The 14,780-nt window shown below is 40.8% G+C and overlaps 1 protein-coding gene across 2 annotated transcripts in view; it reads right to left on the bottom strand.

Moving 5' to 3' along the window:
- Nucleotides 1–3,028: 3,028 nt before the first annotated feature.
- ADCY8 (adenylate cyclase 8) overlaps nt 3,029–14,780 on the bottom strand; it is a 150,171-nt gene continuing 138,419 nt past the window's right edge. For both annotated transcript variants that reach the window (XM_060775879.2, XM_060775880.2), the window contains 3 exons: nt 7,806–7,898; nt 4,561–4,675; nt 3,029–3,614 (listed from right to left, as the gene is read on the bottom strand). In XM_060775879.2, coding sequence (XP_060631862.1) covers nt 3,127–3,614; nt 4,561–4,675; nt 7,806–7,898 — 696 coding nt within the window. In that variant the 3' untranslated portion in view covers nt 3,029–3,126. The remainder of the gene's footprint in view (nt 3,615–4,560; nt 4,676–7,805; nt 7,899–14,780) is intronic.

Below are 14,780 nucleotides of genomic sequence, written 5' to 3'. Positions count from 1 at the left end.
CTTCTCAGTGGTGGCCCCTCACCTGTGGAACTCACTCCCGGGGGAAATTAGGGCATCAACATCCCTCCTCTCTTTCAGGAGGAAGGTAAAGATGTGGCTATGGGACCAGGCCTTTGGACAATCTGACTCCTAGATAAGGGTAACCAGGCGAATGGGACTAACAGGACTGACAACTGTGGAATTGGAAATTGAACTATGAGCTAGCGAACATTGACTGTCAATGAGGAGAAACTGGTTTGTATTGATTTTATTGGTTTTATTGGTTTTATGGTAGTAATGTAAGAAATGTTGTTTAATTGTTAATTAATGTTATTTTGTTGTTTGTGATATGGGCATCGAATTGTGCCTTGTTCTTGTAAGCCGCCTTGAGTCCCCTTCGGGGTGAGAAGGGCAGGGTAGAAGCAACCGGAATAAATAAATAAATAATAAATGTGCCCAGAGGAGGGCGACTAAAATGATCAAGGGTCTGGAGAACAAGCCCTATCAGGAGCGGCTTAAGGAGCTGGGCATGTTTAGCCTGAAGAAGAGAAAGATGAGAGGAGATATGATAGCCATGTATAAATATGTGAGAGGAAGCCACAGGGAGGAAGGAGCAAGCTTGTTTTCTGCTTCCCTGGAAACTAGGACGCGGAACAATGGCTTCAAACTACAAGAGAGGAGATTCCATCTGAACATTAGGAAGAACTTCCTGACTGTGAGAGCCGTTTAGCAGTGGAACTCTCTGCCCCAGAGTGTGGTGGAGGCTCCTTCTTTGGAAGCTTTTAAACAGAGGCTGGATGGCCATCTGTCAGGGGTGATTTGAATGCAATATTCCTGCTTCTTGGCAGGGGGTTGAACTGGATGGTCCATGAGGTCTCTTCCAACTCTTTGATTCTATGATTCTATGAAAGGACAATTTCATGTGGTAGGAGAACTCTTATTTGGGTAGGTATAGTCTCCTCAATTTTTGTTGTTTTTATTGGTATCAAGCCAACTTGAAATGAGAGGTCTCCAAGTCACTAGAAGTCATCTGCAAACTCAGGGCAGCTGTGGCTTCCTTGATTGACTATCCATTCTGAAACAGATTTTATTTATTCAGTCTATTAGAATCCTAGAATCATAGAGTTGGAAGAGACCTCTTGGGCCATCCAGAAGTCCAACCCCCTGCTTTAGGTGTAATTTCTCCAGTGGTGTAGGGCACAGACACCTCATGATAATGCGGCATGCCTCATTAAGAGCCACATCCACTGTTTTAGCGTGGTGAGATGCGTTCCACACTGGGCAAGCATACTCAGCAGCAGAGTAGCATAGCGCAAGGGCAGATGTCTTCACTGTATCTGGTTATGATTCCCAGAATTCTTTACCAGATGGTCCTTGTGTCCAACTCAGCAAATATATTCTTACATTCTGAGTACAGCACACATTTATAAATGCCAAGTAATATTCTTCTTCAGAAGTCACCCCATGCAGCTGCTTGTGTTTGCTTATCTCTCTTTTTCCAAGGAGAGTTGTGTTTCTTTTTTTTTAATTTTGAATTTATTTTCCTCCCCCAGCTCCCTTTCAAGGTGAAACTGTGCTGAATCTCCTCCTTCCCTTAAGCTGAAGGGAGATTTACTCAGAAGTTCTTCAAAGGCGTGATATGCTGCAAATCTGCACTGCCTGTCAACCCATCCACATTAGCATTTTTATTAGGCAGTGCCGGCTACCTTCAGTGAGAAAACAGTGCTTGGGTTAGTGGTAGAAAGCGTGAAAAGCATTTTTGAGGAGAGATACCACTTCTCAGATTTTTAGCAGGTTATTGCACACATTAGAGTGGGACAAAATCAACTTTCCTTCCTCATGCCTTCTGTTGCTCATTTGTTTCTTTGAGCAATTCTATATTTTATACATCGCACAGTCCTAGACACTTGGGAAGTGTCCGACATGTGATCCAATACAACAGCAGCAGAGTGATCTTGTCTGCTGTGGACTCATCTTGTTGTGTTTCAAATAACAACAACAATAACAAAGCGGAGGCATAACACTGTTGCTCAGATGATCCATTGGAACTTGTGCCACAAATACCATCTGCCTGCGACAAAGAACTAGTGGGATCACAAGCCTGAAAAAGTTATGGAAAATGACCATGTCAAACTACTCTGGGGCTTCTGAATTCAGACAGACAGAGTTTTGGAGCACAGTACTCCTGATCTCAAGATTGTGGGAAAAAACCAAGTATGATTCTGCAGTCCCAGACAACAGCAGGATTGATGAAAAGCAACTGGAAAAGCTGACACAATATGAAGATTTTAAGATCAAACAGCAAAGACTCTGGCACAAGCCAGTAAAGGTGCACCCAGTGGCAAACGGCACACTGGGTGAAGTGCCTAAAGACCTTGGCCTGTACTTAAAAACAATTGGCACTGACAAAATTACCAACTGTCAGATGCAAAAGGCCACCCTACTGGGATATGCATGTATTATTCGCCAATACATCACACAGTCCTAGACACTTGGCAAGTGTCTGAAGTGTGAGTGAATACAAAAGCCAGCATGGTGATCTTGTTTGCTGTGTACCAATCTTGTTATGTATCATAACCCCTGTGCCAGCAGGACTGAAGACCAACAGATTGCAGGTTTGAATCTGGGGAGAGTACGGATGAGCTCCCTCTATCAGCTCCAGCTTCTCATGCGGGGATATGAGAGAAGCCTCCCACAAGGATGATAAAAACATCAAAACATCTGGGTGTTCCCTGGGCAACGTCCTTGCAGACAGCCAATTCTCTCACACCAGAAGCAACTTGCAGTTTCTCAAGTTGCTCCTGACACAACAACAACAAAAAATCAACTACTACTACTACTACTAATAATGTATGGCCCTCCTTATCTCCCTAATGGGTTGGCATTAGTTCTGAGTCACTCGCCATCTCCATTTGCAAACTCAAGCTTTTCATCATATCATCTCAGCAATTCATTCATTTGGAAATTTCTCATTTGTACCTGCCTTATTCAAAGCACATAAGGAAACAAGAGTCGAGATGGTTTGGAATGAATCAGTGAAAGAAAACCGTTCTATAAAAATTGAACGATATTTTTATTTATATATTTATTTTATATATAAAAAGAAAGTTTAAAAAAGGAGAAAAAAACACAAAGGAAGATGCAGGCTTATGGCAATTCAGTTTTGTCAGCACCCTCTGCTTGGGTTGTCGATTCCGATCCCCCGGAGGTTAGCAAAGTCCGCCGGTTATAGTGACCTTTTATGATACCAGAATTATTGTTCTCATTGAGGATTTGCTTCTGTTTTTGCCTGTTGAGAGATTGCACAAGCCCTAAGACGACAGCCGCTAAGGAGTACTGCCCCGTCAGTTTCCTCGGCTGCAAGATTAAAGGGTTTGGCTGGACTCTTCCCAGAAGAAGATATGTTTTGATTTTTCCTTCTTGCTCACTGATGCCCTTGACGTAGATCTCACCCCTGTAATCAAAGGCAAATCCCTTGTCCTTCAGGATGAGATAGGTTTCCTCAGGCACTTGCATTCTCCCGCTGATGCCAGTGCTGTCCATCCGGCTAGCTAAGTTCACCGTTTTGCCCCAGATGTCATACTGGGGTTTCTTAGCACCAATAACGCCTGCGACAACAGAGCCATGGCTAATGCCTAGAAAAACAAAGAAAGAGATGAGAGTTATAGAAGAATAGTCCTGTTAATCTTTTGTAGCATTAACACAATATTCCTTTTTCAACATTAGATCTAACAAAATGCTGTAACATTCCTTCCTAAGCCATGAAATCTCCCAGGTAATAGAAGTTTATGCCACGTTTATTTACACATAGAAACAGACTGAGTATAATGTGTTATCGAAGGCTTTCATGGCCGGAATCACTGGGTAGCTGTGAGTTTTCCAGGCTGTATGGCCATGTTCCAGAAGCATTCTCTCCTGACATTTCACCCACATTTATGGCAGGCATCCTCAGAGTTTGTGAAGTCTATTGGTAACTAGGCAAGTGCGTTTTACATATCTGTGGAAAGTCCAGGGTAGGAAAAAAACCCTCTTGTCTATTGAGACAAGTGTGAATGTTGGCCACCTTGATTAGCATGGAATGGCCTTGCAGCTTCAAAGCCTGGCTGCTTCCTGACTGGAAGAATCCTTTGTTGGGAGGTGTTAGTTGGCCCTGACTGATTTCTGTCAGGAATTCCTGTTTTTCTTAATGTTCTTCTTTACTTACGGTTCTGATTTCAGAGTTTGTTTTAATATTGGTAGCCAGATTTTGTTCATTTTCATGATTTCCTCCTTTCTGATGAAATTGTCCACACAATTGTGGATTTCAAGGGCTTCTCTGAGTAGTCTGACATACTGTGTAGACTGAGTATAGATGGAAATAGAATTTATATATCCAGTAGATTGCTAAAAGGACTTATTAGGAGGATAGGAGGAGAGATGACAAAGGGCCCTTCCACGCAGCCCTATATCCCAGAATATCAAGACAGAAAATCCCACAATATCTGCTTTGAACAGGGTTATCTGGGTCCACACTCAGATAATGTGGGATTTCCCACCCATAATTCTATTTTGTTTATGTAGACATATTCAACACATACATACCAATGCGGAGCTCAAAGTTGTTAAAGGAATGCTTATTGATCTCTTGAATGCTTTCATTCAGTGCAATGGAGAAATCGGCCAGTGCACATAAATGGCCCCATTTATCTTCACATTGCTGGAAAAAGAGAGAGAGAGAGAATGAAACAGAAATTCCACTGCATAAGCCAGGTCTTCCACATCTGTCCCTAACACACAAATCTTAAAAGCTGGATCTAGCTCCATGACTCATTAGCATTGACTTAAAACCATAGAGTTGGAAGAAGTCCTCCATCAAGGACTTGGTGTCACAAGTGAATGGTGAAGCGACAGCTCCGCCTGTGGCCGGAATTGAGCATACCCTCATGAAGCCAGAAAAGCTGGAATGTTGAATTGCCTCTGTATCTGTTTATATATGTTGTATGTCTATGGCATTGAGTGTTTGCCATGTATATATGCATTATAATGTATATATGCATTATAATCCGCCCTAAGTCCCCTGCAGTGTGAGAAAGGCAGAATAGAAATACTGTAAATAAATAAATAAATAAATTGCCATGCAGGAACACACAAGCAAAAAGCTTCAGCCTCTGCTTTAAAATTTCCACAGAAGTCTTTCCAGAGAAAATTTTAAACAGAAGTTTTACTCAGTGTATTGACTAGCATGTTGAATTTGTTCTTTTATTTGTACAAATATGTTATTGATGTTATTTGATACTCATTATTTAAATAACAACAACAACAACAACAACAACCTTTATTTATATTCCGCCCTTCTCATCCCAAAGGGGACTCAGGGTGGATCACAAGTACACATACATGGCAAACGTTCAATGCTGTTTGTATAAACAGTGCATAGACAGATAGCACAGAAGGAGGTGTTGTTTGGATGCCATGGACGGTTGGGCTCAAGTCCACAGGGGATTCTGTCGCTCCATCCTCTATGACAAAGAGCCATCAGGACTTCCTCATTCCAGCATTTTCTGATCTTCTTTTTCTTTATAGCATTATAAAACACCTCCCCTGCTTTTAGTGGTACCTAATTTCTCTAATTACAGCTAAAGCTGTTTTCGAACTGCTTAGGTAAACAGTGAGCATGGCTGATGGTCGGCCGCTCACACCAACCTGGAGCTTTGAACTTGCAACCTTTTGGTTGAAAGATCTTATAGTTGCTGATGATTTACCAGTTGAGCGAAACCTCTGGTTTAGCACATTAACATATTACTAAAACTCTGTTCTTTTTGTTACCTTTATTTGTATATGTGTATGTATGTATTTGTACACACACACACACACAGAGACACATAGAATACAAAAAAGAAATTGACTCAAAAGTGACTTTCCACTTTTTCTTTTAAAAAGTTTCTCCATGGCTTAAAATGACTCAGAGGAACCTGAAAAAAGGTTGGCATGCTCCTTAGAGTGCATTTGGGCGCATTTGGAGGCTAACTTTATTTGTACTTTTAGGTTCTTGTGGTAGAGCAGGCATGGGCAAACATTGGCCCTCCAGGTGTTTTGGACTTCAACTCCAACAATTCTTAACAGTTCGCCCATGGGCAAACTGGGGTAGAGGAATGGAGCCTTCCAGCCTTTCACAGTGGCCTACCCTTTTCCTAAAAACTTCTGAAGGTTTGTTGTTTTTGTTTATTCATTCAGTTGCTTCTGACTCTTGGTGACATCCTGGACCAGCCCACGCCAGAGCTTCCTTTCGGCTGTGGCCACCCGCAACTCCCTCACAGTCAAGCTAGTCACTTGAATTATAACATCCATCCATCTTGCCCTTAGTCACCCCCTCTTCCTTTTTCCTTCAATTCCCTCAACATCATTGTCTTCTCCAAGCTTTCCTGTCTTCTCATATTTGGCCAAAATACTTCATCTTTGCCTCTAATATCCTTCTCTCCAGTGAGCAGTTGGGCTTTATTTCCTGGAGTATGGACTGGTTGGATCTTCATGCTGTCCAAGGCACTCTCAGAATTTTCCTCCAAAACCACAGTTCACATCATCTATCTTCCTTTGCTCAACCTTCTTTATGGTCCAGCTCTGACATCCATAGATTACCATGAGGAATATCATTGCTTTAACTATTCAGATCTTCATTGCTATGTGATGTCTCTACTCTTCACTATTTTATCAAGATTGGTCATTGCTCTCCTCCCAAGAAGTAAAAATCTTATGATTTCCTGGCTTCCATTTGTCTGCAGTAATCTTCACGCCTATACTTACTTACTTACTTACTTAGACGATCCCTCGTTGTCCAAGTAGGACTGTCTTCCAAGATTGGTGTTCTGTCGGTGGGTCTGTAGGTGACTGTGGAGCCCTATTCTAGATCTGCATGTTCTCCCACAGTGAGGGCATTGGTTTCCATGTGGAAGGCAGTCCCGGTCGGGGTTGGCTTGACGCGCCTCTCTCTTGGCACATTTCTCTCTTTTGCCTCTATTTGTGCCTTTTCAAATTCTATAGCATTGCTGGTCACAGTTGACCTTCAGCTGGAGCGCTCAAGGGCCAGGGCTGCCCAGTTCTCAGTGTCTATGCCATAGTTTTTAAGGTTGGCTTTGAGCCCATCTTTAAATCTCTTTTCCTGTCCATCATCATTGTTTTCCGTTCTTGAGTTCAGAGTAGAGCAACTGCTTTGGGAGATGGTGATCAGGCATTTGGACAATGTGGCCGATCCAGGGGAGTTGATGGCGGAGGAAATTCGCTTCAGTGCTGTGGTCTTTGCTTCTTCCAGCATGTTGACGTTTGTCCGCTTGTCTTCCCAAGAGATTTGCAGGATTTTTCTGCAAATACTATGTTATAAAAACTAATACATTTTTCTGCCTTTACTTATACTTCTGTATTATATAATTACAATTATATAAGTACAATTATATAATTATAATTACTTCTGAAGGTATAACTGGCAGATTTTCTCATCTTTTTTGGTGGGTTTGGAGTACAGGTGAGTAAGGGCATGGACCTCCAATTTGAGGTTGGAAGAGAACTGGTGTGGCCTCCTGACACCTGGAAGTCCAAGTAACTTGAATGAATACACTATACAGACAGGCATCTTTGTTAGCTGTTAAGAACCAGAATAGCGGAGGGATCTGAATATTGGAAGCCTTGGGCACATCTCATTCTTTCAGCCTCAGAGGCAAGCAGAGGCAAACCCCCTGTTAACAAAGTCTGCCAAGATAATCTTCTTACGGGTCAGGATAAGTCACACATGACTTGAAGGCACACAACAAGAATAACAACAATGTATTTTTTAGCTACCAGATATAACCTCCTACCTGTTTTTCAGGAGATAATCCCGATACAGCCATGTATGTGCTCCCAATGGTTTTAATTTTTTCTATGTCTTGAAATCTTTCTTCATCTAATAACTGAAAAGAGAGAAAAAAAGATCCCGTTAATTCCAGTTTTGTAACGAAGCTGATCAGATGCATAGCTCCCAAATGGTTATTTATTTTCACAGCTTGCAATCTGGAAGCTATTAATTCAGTAGTGTTTTGCATAATGGATAATAGTTTGCTTTTAACAACTCTGGTGCTGTTAATAAGCTGACTTTGACTGTAGACTGTTTGCATGTTTCCTTCCACAGCTGATCTCTTTGAACTTGCAAGTGATCAGCTGCAGTTTGAAAACACTCAGCAATATTTTATTAAATGGATCAGGTAGCTATTCACCAGGATGATAGAATGAAAACAAAATGCAGATCTTTGTGGATTTACACACATCTGTCTCTCATCTCTCTCTCTCTCTCTCCCCCTCCCCCAAAGTTGGCATAATATTTGCATTTATTTTTTCAGAGATACATTTCTTTCCCATTTCCATCTCCATTTTCAATTTATTTATACTATATTTATATAGTAAGGAGATACTCATGTTTTAGGCATGTAGCTGGGGGGGGGGGGGGCTTGAGGGGCTTCAGCACCCCCCCCCCCCAAATTCTCAGGGTGGTCCACGAGAAGGCCTTACTGGTACATTATTTAAACTGTTATGTTTATTCATATCATGCTCTGATCACCATGCTCAATATATCCCATATACATGGGGGTACTGGGGTAACGATTCAAAAAGTTTGCTAGGGTAGATCCTCAGCCCCCCCAATCAAACTCAGCCCCCCCTGAATCAAACTCAGCACCCCCCGAATCAAAATCCTGGCTGCAGGTCTGCTCATGTTAATGTTTTTATGGCTTTGTACGGTGTTTATGTTATATGCTAAATGTTTTAACTGTATTTTATAACTGTTTTAATTGCATTTTATAATTGTTGAGGCATCAAATTATTGCCAACTGTGAATCACCTTGAGTCATCTCTGAGCTGAAAAAGGCAGTATACAAATGTGTCAAATAATAAATAAATAAATAAATAAATAAATAAATAAATAAATAAATAGTGTCATCACATTTACATTGTACTTTATACTAAAAAGGGCCAGGCTTTAGCACAGAAGGTTAACCACCAGCTGCATCATTCTTGCCATTTGAAAGGCTGACAGTTCAAAGCCTGGGTCAGGTTGAGCTCCTGGTCTTTAGCTCAGATTCTGCTTACCTAGCAGTTTGAAAGCAAATGTGAGTAGATAAATTGGTACTGCTTTAAAACGGAGAGGTATTTAAGGAAATGCCAGCAATTTGATCAAGGAAGAAGTTCACGAACAAAGCACTTTGGCAGGGAAGATGGAGAGAAGCAGCACCCCCCCCCCATCCCCGGTGGCTGGAACTGAGTGCAAGCCTCCAAGATGTCAAAGATGGGAAAGCCTATACATACCTCTATCTATGTACAATTGTCTGTCTTGTCAGTGTATAACAGCACTGAATGTTTGCCATATATGTGTGTTCTGTGATCCGCCCTGAGTCCCCTTTGGGGTGAGAAGGGTGGAATATAAATTCTGTAAATAATCAATCAATCAATCCAAAACTGCAGTCTTTTCTACACTTAAGGTTACTGGAATGCAAAACCTGGAATCTTTGAAGCACATTTTGCAAAACTGTTCAGATGTAATGGTTGTTGGGGACATTTGATATTATATTGTGAAAATGAGGCTTAATCATCTGAAATATTTTTAAAGAACCAAGAAACAAAACATCATGGGCCATTACCTGCATTTTTGACAGGATAATAAAAGCCATGAAAAGGAGATTGTTTTCATGCTTCCTGCACACAAATCTTTGCAGGATCAAAAAAAGAAAGAGAAATGATCCCTGAAATGGGGAAAAGAATTACAGGGCCCTGTAAAAATATCAATATCAAGATTATCTCTTGGAGGAGAAAGAAAGAGAATGAAGCAATTAAGATTAAATTGAATCAAATCAACAGGTAATAAGAGCTTTTATCTTTGTGGTGGGGAGAAGAATTACACCATTTGGCTCTTAAATTTTAGTGCCTTTGAAGATTGGAAGATTATTACTTGGATATAGGCAATACTAAGTTTGGGAAGTTATTTTTTTAGACTCAAAAAAGAATTGCAGCCCCCCTCTCTGGCATTTTCAAGTTCTGGCTATAGTACAGATGATGGAGGAAGTAAACTGTGTAGTATATTCCAGTATGTCCCAGAATGTCAGAGCAAGAATGGTCTACGTTTGAACCTCCACTTGATCATGGAAACATATTGAGTAACCTTACACAAGTCCTACTGGCAACCTTAGAGGAAAACAATCAGATATCCTCTCTGAACAATTTTGTCAAGAAATCCCATAATAGGTTTGCCTTAGGGTCACCATGAGCTGGAATTGACTTCAAGGCATGCAACAATAAAAGCAACATTCCTATATGACATTTTCTGATCCATAGGTTGTAGTCTCATTTGAGGAATGACTTTACAATGCAACGCTATGCACACTGACTTAAAAGTGAACTCAGTGTAACTGTCTTTGGAATAGGAGTGTTAGCTATTCTCAATTTTCACATGTCTCACATTCTTCAACATAATTCTCAGCTCAAAAACTATATATATATATATATATATATATATATATATATATATATCAGATAAAGTATTACAAAAATACGTTCTTTTCAGTATGCTGTTAAATATAATGTAAAGGCAAACTGCTTAAAGACTAAAGATGGAAGAGTTCCTCAAAATCTTGAGCGCAAAGCTCACAAAAAGCTTGAGATATGTTGGGATGGGAATTTCAGGAACTGCAAAACCAGTTGTGAAAATTGTACTTGAAATCTTATTTATTTATTTACAGTATTTATATTTCACCCTTCTCACCCTGAAAGGGATTCAGGGAAGATCACAGAACACATATACAAGAAATATTCACTGCCAATTATACAATGACAAGACAGACAACAGATAGAGATATATATAGGCTTTCCCATCTTTCAGCATCTTTGGAGGTTGTGCTTGGTTCCAGCCACAGGAAGTGCTGTTGCTTCATCTCCTTGCTGAAGAGCTTTCTTTGTTCATAGACTTCCTCCTTTTTCTGATTGAATGCCATGCCTAAAATACCACTTTAATGCAGTTCCTACTTATCTACTCACATTATTTTGTTTTTGAACTGCTAGGTTGGCAGAAGCTGGGCTAAAGGTCAGGTGCTCACCCTGGCCTAGGCTTTGAACTATCAAACTTCCTGTTAGCAAGATTTATTACAGCTTGGTGTTTAACCTCCTGTGCTAAAGCCTGGCCCATCTGGCTGCTTGAAAACATGTAAGGTTTCTGTGGATAGCCAATGCCATTTAGTGACGAGCACTGGGCTACGACTCTGAAGACTAGGGTTTGATTCATTGCTCAATCAAGTAAACACATTGCTTGATCTTAGGTGAGACACACATTCAGCCTCAGCAAACCCCGTGATAGGTTGATGTTAGGGTCATCGTATGTTAGAAATGACATGCAGGCAACAAACAACAGCAGCAGCACAAGCAGTGGTTCTGTGGCTACAACTTTCTATTCTATGTTGCTCTAATATGCACCTGTTGTTTGAAAGGCAACAATAATGCTGATGAATGCACCCCAGATCCAATATGCTGTATCTGAAACGTTTTTATATGGACTGACTGACATAAATGACTGTGGTAGAGTGTTGCAATATATGACCACAGCAGCTAGATTGATTTACACACAGAAATAGAAGAACTCAGCGGCACCAACAATAGAAGTTTGGATGATAAAAATGATGGTCTTGACTGAGATGGATAAGGGAACCTGCTTATTAAAGAACACTGTGGGGAAAAAACAAATGATTGGAAATCCTTCAATGATTTTTTTCTATGGCAAAGAAAATAACTTCCCAATTTTAAGTTTAGAAGACTAATTAGAAAAGGATTTTTGCTTGAGAAAAGAGCCAACACTAAGCCTATGTTATTTTTTGGTAGCTGAATGAAGATAAACTGGAAGTCAACTACTTTTCTATTCTCTTTATCTCTTTCTTCCTTTCTATTTTTCTTTCTCTTTTTCTTTTGCTTCTCACTTTTTGTATTTCTATTGTATACTTCTTAATCTTCTTTTTAAACTGCTAATATAACTTTTAAAATGTATCTATCTATAAAAGATAACCTATCCAGCATGCTGATTCTCAGCCCTGAGATAAGTTCAGCACAATGGATAGCTCTCAGACTACAGACACCTTGGACATATCTAAACAGGGCACAGACCATTCTCACCTCCAATACAGGACAAGGCTGCTTAATGTGTAGTTTTGCCACAGATTAACTGAAGTTGAAGAATGCTCCAGAGCTTCCCTACACTTCAGGGTCAAGTAAACAGTTAAGCTGGTTCTTAATAGGAACAACCCATGCTCTATGAGGAGCATCTTAAAGAACTGCTATGTTTATCCTCCAGAAAGGAAAGTTGAGAGGAGACATGATCGCCATGTTTACATATTTGAACGGATATATATCCTAAGGAAGGGAGAGCAGGTTTGTATTCTGCTGCCCTGGAAACTAGGATTTGGTTAAAAGAGGAAGGAAGTGAAGGATGTTGTTAAAACAATACATAGAATAGAGAGAGAAACAGAACAGGATAGCCATGTATGAATATGTGAAAGGATGTCACAGGGAAGAGGGAGCAGACATGTCTTCTGCTGCCCTTGAAACTAGGACTCAGAACAATGTGTTCAAATTACAGGAAAGGAGATTCCACCTGATCATTAGGAAGAACTTCCTGACTGTAAGAGCAATTCAACAGTGGAACTTTCTACCTCAGGGTGTGGTGAAAGCGCCTTCCTTGGAGGCTTTTAAACAGAGGCTAGATGGCCATCTGTTAGGGGTATTTTGATTGTGCTTTTCCTGCATGGAAGAAGGGGCCTGGACTGGATGACTTATGCAGCCTCTTCCAATTCTACGATTCTTACTCCACTGTTACCAGCCACTCTGGGCCACAGAGCTCTATAAAGCTCCTGGACATCCCAGGGTACCATGGCTGATGACATGGGGAACCCCCTCCCCTCTTTCCCCCTCTCCAAAAATCAGTTTGACTCTACACTGACTGCCATGTCTCAGTATTCTGGAGTCACAGGAAGTTTGGTTTTACAAAGTAGTCAGCCTTCTCTGCTGCCAAAGAGTGTTGATACCTGACTAAACTAAAACTGCCAGGATTCTGTGGCATTGAGCAAGGGGGTTGAAGTAGTGTCCAACTGCATTAACTCAAGAGTGCAGATAGTAAAGGTAAAGGTTACCACTAACATTAAGTCTAGTCGTGTCCAACCCTGGGGTGTGGTAATCATCTCCATTTCGAAGCTGAAGAGCTGGTGTTATCCATAGATGCCTCTAAGGTCATGTGGCTGGCATGACTGCATGGAGTTCCATTACCTTCCCACAGAAGCAGTACCTATTAATCTACTCACATTTGCATGTTTTCGAACTGCTAGGTTGGCAGAAGCTAGGCCTAACAGCAGAAGCTCACCCCGCTTCCAGATTCGAACCACCAACCTTTCAGTCAGCAAGTTCAGCAGCTCAGCGGTTTAACCCACTGCACCACCAGGAGTGCAGGTACACCCTTGGAAAACCAGAAACTCACAATTTCTATGATATTTTAAGGTCTTAACTAGTCTTATTTCTCCAAAACACATGGTGACAGAAATCCTTGTAAATGTATACCTTTCCAAGATGAAGTATGTTTTGTGCTGCTAAACGGTTCGGGCCCCGCCTATCTCGCGATTGCATCTCTGTCTATGAACTGGTGCGAACTTTAAGATCTTCCAGGGAGGCCCTCCTTTCGCTTTCACCACTGTCACAAGCATGGTTGGTGGGGACGAGAGAGAGGGCCTTCTCGGTGGTGGCCCCCCACCTCTGGAAAGCCCTTCCAAGGGAAATAAGACAGGCCCCATCCCTCCCCTCCTTTCGTAAGAACTTGAAGACCTGGTGGTTTCAACCAATCTTTGAGGGTGACCAATGCTAGCCCAGCTCAGATATTGTTGGATACAGCCTTGCACTTCCTATTTATTACCCTGGTCATTCTTCTAACAGGCCTCTGAAAATGAGCAACCACAGGCCCGTTCTCGCTATTGTTGTTAGTCTATTACAGTATTGTACCTAAATTCTAGGCCCATCTTATTTCGATTTTGTACCAGTCTTGGCCCGGCCTTTTTAATTGTTCTGACCCATTCCTTCCCATGCCCTAACAAATAAAAAAGGCACAGAGAACAGGCAGGATTTCTTTTAATATATATGTGTTATTGGGATAATTTTATGCTTATATTGTTAGTATTGTTATTTTGCCTATGTGTTGATTCCATATGTGCTGGTGTTGATACTTAGAAACCACCCTGAGTCCCTTTGGGTAGATAGAGCAGTATATAAATAAAGTTTGTATTATTATTATTATTATTATTATTATTATTATTATTATTAGGAAGTATGGAATCAATACTATGGGTTATAATACTGACACTATCTAAATTCCACTCATCCTCACTATGATTCGCTACTTCAGCTTACAAGAAATCAAATAGGGGTTCTCAAGCTGAACATATTTGCTTCAAACCCTTAAAGCTCTTCTACTCATATTATTAATTGTGCCAAAGCTGTGTCACTCTACTTAAGTGAATGGTCCCAGCTGCTTTCTTTCATTTACTTGAGCTCAGAGCAGTCTCTTTTTGAAGTCAATCAACTGTGTCCCAAAATTAAAAACAGATTAGCAACTAGGAAAAGACAGTGTTGCTTCATCTCATGTCATGTCTTGATTCCAAAATGATCCATTATATACTTAAGTATTGCAGAGTCACTAACTGGATTCTTTATTAATTAAATGAGTAGATGTTAGATGGGCATTTTAAGTATCTCAGTGAAATTGGCATTCTTCCTGCCAGGTACCA

The sequence above is a fragment of the Anolis sagrei genome, chromosome 4 (assembly GCF_037176765.1).
Source record: "Anolis sagrei isolate rAnoSag1 chromosome 4, rAnoSag1.mat, whole genome shotgun sequence".
NCBI classification, from domain to species: Eukaryota; Metazoa; Chordata; class Lepidosauria; order Squamata; family Dactyloidae; genus Anolis; species Anolis sagrei.
The sequence above is the reverse complement of the archived record's forward strand: the minus strand, read 5'-3'. Positions and strand labels throughout refer to the sequence as shown.